The sequence below is a fragment of the Musca vetustissima genome, unplaced genomic scaffold, assembly GCF_032173495.1.
Source record: "Musca vetustissima isolate MV318-11 ecotype Yass unplaced genomic scaffold, APGP_CSIRO_Mvet_v1 utg8556, whole genome shotgun sequence".
NCBI classification, from domain to species: Eukaryota; Metazoa; Arthropoda; class Insecta; order Diptera; family Muscidae; genus Musca; species Musca vetustissima.
Genome location: NW_026881941.1, coordinates 353,102 through 366,342, shown reverse-complemented (window position 1 = coordinate 366,342; position 13,241 = coordinate 353,102). Strand labels below are relative to the sequence as shown.

The 13,241-nt window shown below is 33.4% G+C and overlaps 1 protein-coding gene across 1 annotated transcript; it reads left to right on the top strand.

Annotated features, from left to right (window-relative positions):
• The first annotated feature begins 915 nt into the window (after nt 1-915).
• LOC133328040 (interleukin enhancer-binding factor 2 homolog) lies at nt 916-3,415 on the top strand. Its single transcript, XM_061536588.1, has 3 exons — nt 916-1,104; nt 1,166-1,294; nt 2,522-3,415. Exons 1-3 carry the CDS (start codon nt 946-948, stop codon nt 3,413-3,415), a joined length of 1,182 nt encoding a protein of 393 aa, XP_061392572.1. The 5' UTR covers nt 916-945.
• The last annotated feature ends 9,826 nt before the right edge of the window (nt 3,416-13,241 follow it).

Below are 13,241 nucleotides of genomic sequence, written 5' to 3'. Positions count from 1 at the left end.
AGATCTAAAACAACTAGATAGAGCCTCAGCTGTTAAATCCTGGCAGGATAAATGGAATGCCAGTATATTTGGCAGACGTTTCTTCGCTTTTTCACCGAGAGTCAACTGTAACCCTTGGTTTCAAAATATAAAAATACACCGAGGAGTAGTGACAACCATTTCAAGATTAAGATTTGGTCATAATCAAATGCGACATCATCTCCACAAGATCAACATTACCAGCTCAGACAGATGTGATTGTGGAGCCATACAAACTATGGACCACATCACTTTTAATTGCCCGGATATCGACTCAAACACCAGACTTTCATTGCTTTCATTACGTACTCTAGACATACCACAACCAACAATTGATATCATACTTCAGAAAAGCAACATAAAAGCCTACAACTATTTATGGAAATTCTACAAAGAAGTAGGCATTAAAATCTAAAAACAAACAAAACAACCTAAAAATTACTTACCCGTGAAAAATCTAATCTACAAAAATACCCCAGAAATAAAATTATACCCGTGAAAGTGGCAACATAGACTTCGTGTCTCATGTCACTTTAAATTCCACCCCATTATGGTGGAATTGACATATGGCAACATATGTTGGAAGAAGAAGAATACAAAAAGTCGATTAATCGATTAGTCGATTTACTTACCCCTAATCATAATTTGCCTAAACCTCATTCGTAAACCACACGGTTTCCATTTAGTCTCCATCCCACCTCATTCGTAAACCACACGGTTATACCATTTTGAGTTCATCTTTATCGGCCATTTTGTCTTCTCCTCCCATTCGTTAGCAGGTGGAACGTTTTTCAATTTTTTCAGTCGTCGTTTTGCAACTTTTTACTCGAAAACCGTTCCTGAATTTTCCAATATATTTTGCGAGCTATTGGACGCGGTCGTATTTCTAAAAAAGGTCTAAAAATTAATAAACTAAAGAAGAAAACAATGGTGCGAGGTGGCATTCGTGGTGGCCGTCCTATGCGTGGTCCAATACGACCACCATTTAAGAAAACATTCGTGCCCAGACACCCGTTTGACCTGACATTAGCTGAAGTTGTATTCCCGAAAGTTTCGCCGGCTGTCGATGATGCTGCCTTAACTGCTGTATGTATTCTTATGTGTGTATACCAATGAAAGATATTTTTCATTTCTAATTTATTTAAAGGCATTGCTCAAGCGGAATCAGGATCTTAGTCCTACACCTGCCGAACAAACGTCGGTAGGGAATTTGGTTTCTAAGGTTCAGGCTGTATTGGATAACTTGATTGTGGCTCCAGGAGACTTTGACAAATGTGTAAGTGCTTTATAATTGGCAATTGTCTGATGGTGTAAATTTGATCTGATATAATTTACGTATTTGGAATACTAGAGTGATATTATTTTTATAGAAGATAAACATAGCTTTCATAAGTTTTAAAATATACCCTTTTTACCTTGTTAGTAATAACCCAGACATAGATTAATCAACATGTGCTCCAAACTTTCAAGGCCCACATCTTGGGAAGTATGCATTTCACCACATAAAATGTATATCACTGAAATCAACTCAACTAGGGCTACTCAGGGCAAAAGTGTCAAAATGATTCGAGAGACCTTTTTCCGGAAATTTAAGTAATTGGGGAAGGTTTATTTTCATTTGAATGGACATTAGACTTGAGTCTAATTTAAGGGCTGTTATACGGCGTTTACATTTTATCGGATTTCGCTAACCCAGTGGGTTTAAATTATCAATTTCATTGTATATATGTCAAATAAATCTTCATAGTGTAGGTTAACCCGGTAAAATGTTCTAATGTAAATGCCGTATTAGTGTCTGTTTTGAAATTTTTGGCATAATTAGTCCCTTAGACCAGATTACCACGATTTTAATTACAGTAAAAAATTCGAAATTAATTTTGAACTTCGGAGGTTCATATCACAGAATTATGGATTTCTTCGATAATAGAATAAAATCACTTTTACCCGTATTGCCGATATGAATAGAAAAGTGGGGTAAATTCAAGGGTCCCAGGGAACTCTGGAGGCTCATATCTCCGGAAGTATGGATTTCCTCTCAGATAAAATTTTAAAATATGTTCCTCCGTTCAGTCTAATCTTCTATGACTTGCCCAAATCTCAATTTGTAGCTGTATTTTTTTTATAAATTTTAAACTTACATCGAATCTTACTATCGAATGTAATACACGATGAGCTTGCTGGCCAATAAACAGTCACAGGCCGCTCGTCGCCTACCTAAATTGTTTTATAGAAATAATCAAACACTGGAAGTGCTTTCAGAAAAGGACGAAAAAATATTTAGTTTTTAGCACGATCTACTACAACATCTTAAAATTTTCAAATATTTTGAGAGATGGGGCTAAGAACAATTTCATGAAATGTGAGAATATTTTAAAAATGTACATAAGTGAAATCTTGATGAAAAGGGCAAATGCTACAATTTTCTGTGAGGTGCGGGTTTTTCAATTCCTGTTTAGTGTAATTTGTCCTAAATTTTTTATTGGTATCTATTTTATTATTATAGCAACTGGAAGAAGTACGTCAAGTTGGATCATTCAAGAAGGGTACTATGTTAACCGGCAATAATGTTGCTGATATAGTCGTTATAATGAAATCTGTCCCAACAAAAGAAGCGTGCGAAGAGCTGGCCAAAAAAGTTGAAAATGACCTCAAGAATTCAATGAAAACTGAAGTATTAACCAAGGCAGATAAAATTGTCACCACTCATCATGAACGTGGTTTTGACATTTATAATTCGCAGGCTAAAGTTCGTATACTGATTACAACTATTCCGCCCAACATAAGGAAAAACGAAGCGAATATGTTTCCAGAGGCCAAGGTTATGCATGGTCATTTGGCTGCTATAAGACATACCCGTTGGTTCGAAGAGAATGCTCACCATTCATCAATAAAAGTGCTTATTCGCATTTTAAAGGATCTTACAAAACGCTTTGAAGCATTTTCTCCTTTATCGCCCTGGATGTTGGATTTAATGGCCCATCTCACTATCATGAACAACCCTTCCAGGCAGGCTTTGCCAATTAATTTGGCTTTCAGACGCGTATTCCAACTCTTATCGGCTGGTCTCTTTCTTCCCGGTTCAGCAGGCATTACAGACCCCTGTGAACCTGGTCACAATAGAGTTCATACAGCCATGACACTGGAAGAACAAGATTCTTGTTGTATGACGGCTCAGACTCTACTGCGTGTCCTAGCCCACGGTGGATATAAACAAATTTTGGGCATTGAAGGAAACTCGAACATAGTCAAAGAAATGTCTGTGTGGAACGGAGTAGTTGTTTCTCCATTGGAACGTGTCTATGAAAAGCCAGTCGATAAAAAGGATGGCGATGGAGACGAAGATATGGAAACGGTTGAAAATGACAATGTAATGGATGAAGATTCTGCTGAACAGTAAGAGTCATTAGAATTAAATAGTATCTCATAAATATAGCGATAGATGCAATAAAGATATTCATCATATTAATAATATGTTTTTTTTTACTATTAAAATTTTTGTTGGACATTATGGTTTTTCAAGGGTCGTACCTAAATTCATGCGTATGCGTACGATTTTATTCACCTCAAAAGTTAAAAACAGTTTAATGAATGTTGCCCAAATACGCATTGGGTATAACAACGTTACCTATATTTCATCTTCCCCACTATGGCGAAATGTTTTGTACAGCCGTATTACCCAATTACGTCCAACAGATCAAAATCAAAATGTGTCCAAATAATAAAAATATTCAACTTCCCCACTATGGCAAAATGTTGTGTATTACCCAAATACGTCGAATCCATATCTTCAAGCAAATAATACAAACCGCAAAACAAAATTGAAAATTTATTAAATTAATCCACATATTTTTAGTTTCCATTCAAAATTTCAAATTTCCAGAATGTTTTGTTTTCAACAAAAGAAAAAAATGAAAAATACGTTCTGTCAAAGTTGAAATTGTTCAACTTGAAATTTTGTACGTTCGACGTATTTCGGTAACATTCATATAAATACATGTGTTCTACTTTTGTTGTGAAAAACGTCGAACGAGCTAGTTGAATTTTAGGTAAGGCTGCATGGTACAATTATAAAAGGTAACAGCAAATCCCAGCTGATTTGATTCCAACGTAATACTAGTGTCAATATGAATTTGACAAAATATGTTTTTAAAAATCACCCAACAGGAAAATTAGGAACGCAATCAATTTGAAATTGTTCTTTATTAATGTGCTCCCGTATTCAATTTACTCAATCTGCCTGCTGGGAAAGTTTGAGGAAGCAAATCTTTCTTGGAGGAATTACTCGCTATTCCCAGCATTGTCATATGTGTTACACATATATATGGCAATGGCTCAATTAAAGGAAAGATGTGGAAGCGATAGAAATATAAATTTGATAGATTTTCATTCATGTTTTTCAATTTTTATTTTGAGGATTCGAAAATATTCCATTTTCAAAATAAAAATAATTTGATGATAATTTGTTTGTTTGTTTACATTTTTCTGTCAAATGAGTTGACACTAGTAGAACTTACAACAACAAATTTCCATGTGGTTGTTGTATCGTTTTTTGTACAACAACACTTGCTGTTACCTTTTATTATTATACCATGGTAAGGCTGTAACAAACCCTATAAAGGTGAGGTGAGCATTTTTTACGGCGCGCAATAAATTAGATACGATTATGGCACAATAAGGCTGACTTCCAAAATGTTAATTGATTTGCACTCGAACAAAGCATCATGTTTCATAATGCAACAGTACCAAATATTAGGTTCGTTCGTTTACTCAATAATTTGTACGAATTTGTACAAATTATTACAAAATGTTGTTCGTTTACCCAAAAGTCCAGTAAAAGAGAGTGAATTGAGAGAGCAGATTTGACAGTTGAGTTACTGAGTATTTGCAAATTCTTACAAGGAAAATTTACTCAGTAAGAATTTTCTTGTACCATCAGCTGATATTTAATCAGCTGTTTTGTTATGTTTTGTAAACAAACAAAAAATTGTTCTCAAGAAAATTGATTGTTTTGTGAATTTTATTTTGATTTTGTATCATTAAATACCAAAATGGATGAATAAAACGCAAGTATTTAAAAATAAGAGTAATAAGAGTAATTGGCGAACGATTTTTTAGGTTCCAAATCGAAACAAAAAAGTGAGCATCCCTAACATGTCTGGAACACCATCGGTTATGTCCACCCCCATATCAATTGCAGATACAGGAATAACAGGTCACAACCCTTTTAAATGTTTATGGGGAACAAACAACATCAATTTTCCGCTTGTTATCCATTTTTCTAATAAAAATGCTGTTTTATAGTTTGCGCCAATTTGTTTGTTGTTTTAATCAGCTGTGTCGAAACAATCTTTTTACTGGATGTTGTTCGTTTACTTTTTGCAGTTTTCTCTCTTGAAAAGGAAAAATTCGTATTTACTCTCTGCAAATTCTTACTGAGTAAATATTACTGGGAAAGTAAACGAACGAACCTATTTACATTGCATTCTATTTTAAAATGTCGCTGCCTCGTATTTGCAACGCAGTTAAACAGCAATCAGGCATCGGTTTTATTGTTGATGCATTGTTTATGAGCACAAAATGAAATATCCAAAGAAAAAAAGTTAATGACAGATTAACAAAAGTAATTTTAGTAAAATACTTTAGTAAATGTATTAATATGCGTAACAAATAAATGTATATTTGTTTATTTCATAAAACAGCTGATATGTTAGTGATACTTTGCATCACATTCATTTTATATTGTAAATGTTTGCAAAATTCCTAGTTGCGATGTTTAGTAACTTTGCATGTGTACGAAGTTTAAATACCGTAGTATTATTGTATACAAACATTACATTGATACATTTTGGAAGTCAGCCTAATACAAGGTAATTTTTGTGTTGAATATTAGGTAAGGCTGTAACAAACCCTATAAAGGTGAGGTGAGTATTTTTTACGGCGCGCAATAAATTAGATACGATCATGGTACAATAAGTCAGTAGTCACACGGGCAAATTTAGTGGTAAATTGAGTTTATGGGCGAAAGAGGTGAGAGGAATAAAAGGGGGTACATACATACTTGTACTCCGCAATTCTCTTTTGTTTCGTTATTCGTTGTAAACAACTGAAGTTGGCTGCAGAAAAGTTTTGCATTTTCTTTCATTTTATTTTTTCTGTCGGCAAACAAACATCAAGGCAGTTATTAAAATTAAAACCTTTTGCGAGAAAAAACTACATAACAGGGGGGTTACTCTGTATTGCGTTGCGAAAGCAAGTGCGATGCGAAAGCTAAATGCGTTAAAAGTACAATTTGGTACTCTGTAACGCTCGCGCAAACGCATTCGCAAACTAATTCGAAAATAGGGCAACATTGTCGCCACAAAGTAAACAACAACGAAGAATGACAAAAGGAAACGTCAAAAAATTTTAAATAAGCACATATTTTTTGTGTGGTACGAGTATTTTTTGAAACAAAAATGATGAACGAATTAAAACAAAAAAAGAATTTTATGAGATCGATCAAATATAATCTCCCTAAGTGACCACGGGTATTAAAATAGAAGTACGAATTATGTGACAAACGTTTTCAAATATTTAATTTTAATAGATTTATACAAAATGTTCGTCCCAATAAAGATTCGTTTATGTATTTATTAAACGCTCGTCTTTCCAAATAGATCCACAACAATTCCAACTCCAATAAAAGAGGCCGCTGCTTTGAAATTGCTTGGACAAGGTGGTTATCAACACCAACCTGTAAATATGCACACATAGTTTCACATATTATATAAAAATATAATACATTACTTTTTCCAACCATCGACATCAGACAGTTTTGTCCACAAATTGTTGGCGCGTTGTTTCGAATTTGAACTCTGCAACTGTCCCTTTGCCAAATCACTGTGTTGCCCCATAAAATCTACTGAAGTTAGGAACTGACGTTGCTGAGTCTGCCACTGTGACTTTTTTGCCTTTTACTTAAAATAATTTACAATTTATATATAAATAAAACCTTTAATTGAGCTTACTTATATGTTTCGCTTCCTTTGCGTTTGCTATTTTGTTAACGCAAGATATTTGCGCTTAACGAACGAGTTTGACATGCGTTTTCGTATTACAGAGTGCGGTGATGCCACATTTGCGTAAAGTAGATGCGAAAGGAGATACGAAAACGAATTAGAGAGTACCAATTACGCGATGCGTTACAATTTTTCTCACGCATCGCAATACAGAGTAACCCCCCAGGTCTTCATTCTACGGCTATAGCTTCTTCGAGTAATTCAAAACTTCCTTTTATAATTAAGATTTTTTCTTTTAATTCCATTTTTAATTTTCATGAACAATCGTCAAACGAGAAAATGAGTGTGTGGAAGAATAAGAAAATTCATAAATTTAATGCAAGGGTTATTTGCGTGTCAAAACAACAATGCAATTTTTAAAGAAATTGAGAAGAAAATTTGTCATGAAATTTTGCACGTGTGACTACTGACTAATACAAGGTAATTTTTGTGTTTGGTCATAAAACAGCTGATCTCAAAATGGCTGAGTTTGCTAAATCTTATGGTGTTTTTACACGATATGTATTTTACATATGTGCTGTCACTTATTTCATCCATATGTAATTCCTTATGTGTGTCAAAATTAGCGGCGTACACAAAACATTTATTTTTGTGTTCAAATCGGCATATGTATTTTACATATGACATAACCTATAAACAAAAAAAAAAAAAAAAAATCACTTATTTTTTCTTAAATCTACATCTTTTTTTATTAAACACCTACAAACGAAATAATAATTTGTATTTTTTTTTCGTACGTTCCCACGCCTCACTTTCCCACCCCTGCCGACAGAGGGGGCGACCTCCCCTTTCGTAGGGATCGCGTACACACCATAATCCGCATTATGATGGAATATGAGAAGGGATAGAAAACCAGCTACAGAAATCTACTTCAACAGCCAGTTTGTTATTAAGTTGTATTATTCATTTAAAAATATGATTATATTAGATTTTATTAGTTCAATATTCATGCAAAAGTCTACGTTAGAATACACAGAATTGAAATCAATACACATTTTACTAAGTGGATCTCCCATAGAATAATTTGTGCGATGAAAATCTACGTATAATGGTTGATAATATCTACTTGATCGAAAAGGAACATTTATTCTAATGGATGCAATTAGGAAGTCTGAGGGTATATTACCGTTTAGTATTTTAATTACTATCATAGTGTTCAACATAATACGTCTACTTTTTAATGTAGGCAATCGAATTAATTTTAACCTTCTAGTGTAAGAAGGCAACACTAAATCACTATTCCAATGTAAACCTCTCAGTGCAAAAATTAGAAATTGTTTCTGCACTGATTCAATTTTATCGGAATATATTGTATATTGGGGATCCCATACATCAGAACCATATTCTAATATGGGTCGCACAAGAGATGTAAAAAGTTGTTTTGTAATGTAGGGATCAGAGAATTCTTTAGCCCATCGTTTTGTAAATCCTAAGACACCGTAGGCTTTGTTTACCATAGAAATGATATGATTATTAAAATTTAATTTTGGATCCATTAAAATACCAAGATCAACAAATGAATCTACAGTTGATAAAACAGTACCATTAATATTGTATTGCCTTGTTAAAGTAGAAGATCTGGAAAAACACATATGCTTACATTTGTTTAGGTTTAAATCCATACAGTTTAATTCGCACCATTGAAAAAGGTTATTTAAATCATTTTGAAGTAAATCAGCTTGCTTCATGGAGTTGTTGGTGCCTTTTCATCCTTTCATAATTGTTGCCTTTTCATCCTTTTCTATGACTTGCAATTGAAATATTTTCTTCCAACAATGTGTTTCATTCAAACATCTGATTTCCTTATGTTTCACATACGAAAATAGAGCGCGTCCTATTCGGAAAAAAATACATATGTAATTGCATATCGTTTTGGCACATTGAAATTTCCGTATGTTTCACATGACGAGTTCGATTTCCATATGCAAAAAAGTGACAGCACATATGTAAAATACATATCGTGTAAAAACACCATTACTGAACAAAATTCTTTAAGTAAACTCTAGTGAGTTTGTTGTTGTTGAACTGTCAACCTTGCTCTCTCACTTGACTCTCTTTTACTGGATTTTTGGGTAAACAGAGAACATTTGGTAACAATTGTTACCAAATATCGAGTAAACAGACACAGCTATTATTGTCCATATTAGGTTCGTTCGTTTACTTTCCCAGTAATATTTACTCAGTAAGAATTTGCAGAGAGTAAATACGAATTTTTCCTTCTCAAGAGAGAAAACTGCAAAAAGTAAACGAACAACATCCAGTAATAAGATTGTTTCGACACAGCTGATTAAAACAACAAACAAATTGGCGCAAACTAAAAAAACAGCATTTTTATTAGAAAAATGGATAACAAGCGGAAAATGTATGTTGTTTACCAATACTTGCGTTTTCTTCATCAATTTTTTTAATGTTTAATAATACAAAATCAATATAAAATTCACAAAACAATCAATTTGGTTGAGGACAATTTTGTTGTTTGTTTACAAAATATAGCAAAACAGCTGATTAAATATCAGCTGATGGTACAAGAAAATTCTTACTGAGTAAATTTTCCTTGTAAGAATTTGCAAATACTCAGTAACACAACTGTCAAATCTGCTCTCTCAATTCACTCTCTTTTACTGGAGTTTTGGGTAAACGAACAACATTTTGTAATAATTTGTACAAATTCGTACAAATTATTGAGTAAACGAACGAACCTATTGTCTCCTTTCTGACAAAAGCTACTCTACCTTGCATAATTGTACCACGGACGTCCGTATTACCCAAATACACAAGGACTTTATTTGCATCTGTGCCAATTGAAAACTCCGAAAATGGATGAAAACATATTTTTAGTTGATCGAAAATTTTTACTTTTATAGAAACACAAACTTTTCAATGACTGAAACTCTATTTTTTTATTTTATTTATTCATGGTACAATTATAAAAGGTAACAGCAAACCGCAGCTGATTTGATTCCAACTTAATACTAGTGTCAATATGAATTTGACAAATTATATTTTTAAAAATCACCCAACAGGAAAATTGGGAACGCATACAATTTGAAATTGTTCTTTATTAAATGTGCTCCCTGCATTTTCATATGTTTTACACATATAAGTGGCAATGGCTCAATTATAGGAAAGATGTGGAAGCAATAGAAATATACATTTGATAGATTTTCAATCGTGTTTTTCAAATTTTATTTTGAGGATTCGAAAATATTTGTTTGTTTTTTCTGTCAAATGACGTTGACACTGTCTGTCAAATGACTGCCCGTAGAGTTTCTGCTTCCAAGTTGCTTACTTCTGCTTGAATGTTGTGATTAAGCTCTTGAATTGTTTGGGGTTTATTGATATATACAACTCCCTTCAAATAGACCAACAAAAAAGTCTGGAGCGGTCAAATCTGGTGTACGTGGAGGCTAAGCAAAATCACAATTTCTGGAAATTATTCGAATAGCATATTGCAGGCGTGTATGATAGTCTTGGGGGAGCAGTTGCTGCGCTTCAAAATTCTTTGCAGGGATGTTCTGGAGATTCCCAATTGAGTACAACGACGACGAGTAGAGACAGATGGATCTTCGTTTACACTCTACCGTACAGCCTCCACGAATACCTCATTGCGCACAGATCGACCTCTTCCTTTTCCTGGAAGATCTTTACTATATTCCTCAAAACGAGAGAGACTAATGGGTCGATTATGGAAAGCAACCACACTCCAGTTGCGATTTCAACTGGCAACGCCACTGAAATAAAACTTAACATTATGAGGATCAACTTTTCTCAGTTGCCGTCGATAATACTGTTTTGACACTTCTCCAACTAGAAATGTTGTAAACAAACAAAAAATTGAATAGAATATTTCAGAAAAACGAATTTTAAGTGATGATAAGCTTAGTGGAATAATTTTTTGATGATGATAATGATGTGTAAGGGTGGCATCTATTAGAAGGCATTTGAGAGATAAATCCAATCCCTTAGAACTACCATCCGTACTGTAAGTAGATGTTTATGTTTAGAGAAATGCTCAATCAACTCGGTTACCAAAAGATGACGTTGTGTATTTAATTGAATCATTAAACCCTGGTTCCCGTAAAGACCAATGGCCAACAGCAATTCCTCCTCTCTTAAGCAGTGTTCGCAAAAAACGGTACACTATCGTAGTGTACCGTACCGTACCAGGAACACAAACACTAAAAAAATTTTAGCGTTAGTGTTCCGGTACGCAAACATTAAAAAATAATTTAGTGTTACTGTTCCGGAGCACAACGAAATTCGTAGCGTACCGCAGTCGGAGCACTAAAAATCGTAGTGTACCGCGGTCGGAACCCTAAAAAATCGTAGCGTACCGCGGTCGGAACACTAAAAATCGTAGTGTTCCACTGACCGGAACACTAAAAATCGTAGTGTTCCATTTGTCGGAAAACAAAAAGATGTATTTATCTTTTATATTTTATATGAAAAAAAATATATTTTTATTGTTTTTCAATAGATTTAATAAATATAGTACCTTTTTAAATTTGTTTATATTTTATTAAAAATTAGTAATATTATATTAGCATCAACTAGTGACTAGCCAACTCGTAACTGAAAATTTCATTGGATTGCATTTTGGCTGATAATCGATTGCGCTGATCGGAAAAATGTATTGCATAAGACTACCTGTACAAAAATCATAAAAAGAAGAATATTCCAATAATCTATATATATAAAAGAGTTGCGTTATAAGTGACTGATTGATCATCAACGCCCAGAAGAAACGGCTAAAGCTAGAAACTTGAAATTTGGCATGTAGGTGGGGTTTGGTGAGTAGGCGTGTGATAAGGCGGGGTTTTTAGAAATTCGTACTAAAAGGTACTAAAAACTGTATTACGGGGGAACGATTAGGTTTAGAACTTTGAAATTTAGTATGCAGCTTTGCTTACGATAAACGAAATGGTATGTGTGAAAAAAATTTTGGAATTTAGTACTAGAAGGTACTAAAAAGTACTAAATATTATATTTTAATAGAACCGGTGGAAATAGGTATCTGAAACATGGTATGTAGCTTAAGCTATTTCAAACAGAATGATGTGCAAAAATATTTTTTGTAAATTAGTACTAAATTTTTGAATTTAGTACTAGAAGTTACAAAAAAGTACAGTATTTTTCGGTTAATTGACTCTACGGTTAATTGGTTTCCACGCTTAATTGAACCACATGATGGGGCAAAAAATATTTCATAGGAAAATACATGTAAATTTTCTCGGACAATTAAACCCTGTTAATTGATTTCCCGTTTAATTGGTTCAAAATTCATGTCATGAAAAATAAATGTCCTTTTACTTTTCACCGGTTAATTGCATAATAATAATAATTGAAAAATAATCTGCCATTTTTTTACATAATTTGTGAAAAAGACTAGGTGGCATCTCTACTAATTCAAAACATATGTTTATTGCTAAAGAAAAACTTCGAGAAAGCGTAATTTGTATTTGACATTGGATTTTTTTTTTTAAATTAGTAGTTCCAATTATACGTGATTACTGTAATTGAACAAACTATTCAATTAAGCGGGTTCGGATAATTGGTTCCTCGGTTAATTGAACGAACGTTTGTGCAAATTTTGATGTGCAATTAACCGAAAAATACTGTACTAAATATTATATTTTAATGGAACCGGTGGAGACATATATCTCAAACATGGTATGTAGCTTAAGCTATTAGAAATAGAATGATGTGCTAAAATATTTTTCAGAAATTAGTACTAAAAGGCACTAAAAAGTACTAAAACTATATTACGCCGGAACGGTTGGAAGTAGATTTCTGAAATTTGGTATGCAGCTTTGCCTACGATTAGTCAAGTACTAAGTACTAAGAGGTACTAAAAAGTACTAAACATTACATTTGAATGGAATCGGTAAAAATGTATATCTGAAACTTCGTGTGGAGCTCAATCTATTACCAATAGAATGAGGTGAAAACATTTTGGAAATTAGTACTGAAGGTACTAAAATGTACTAAATATTATATAATAATGTAACAAATAGGATTATATATCTGAAATTTGACATGTAGCTTAAGCTGTTACAAACAGAATGTTGTAAACAAATATTTTTGGAAATTAGTACTAAAGTGGTACTAAAACCTGTATTACTCCGGAACGGTTGTAAGTACAACTATGACATTTTATTACAATGG

Coding starts and splice junctions, on each gene's coding strand:
- LOC133328040 (XM_061536588.1), top strand. CDS start 946: ATGGTGCGAGGTGGCATTCGTGGTGGCCGTCCTATGCGTGGTCCAATA. Junction 1,105..1,165: donor ATGATGCTGCCTTAACTGCT/GTATGTATTCTT, acceptor ATTTATTTAAAG/GCATTGCTCAAGCGGAATCA. Junction 1,295..2,521: donor CAGGAGACTTTGACAAATGT/GTAAGTGCTTTA, acceptor TTATTATTATAG/CAACTGGAAGAAGTACGTCA.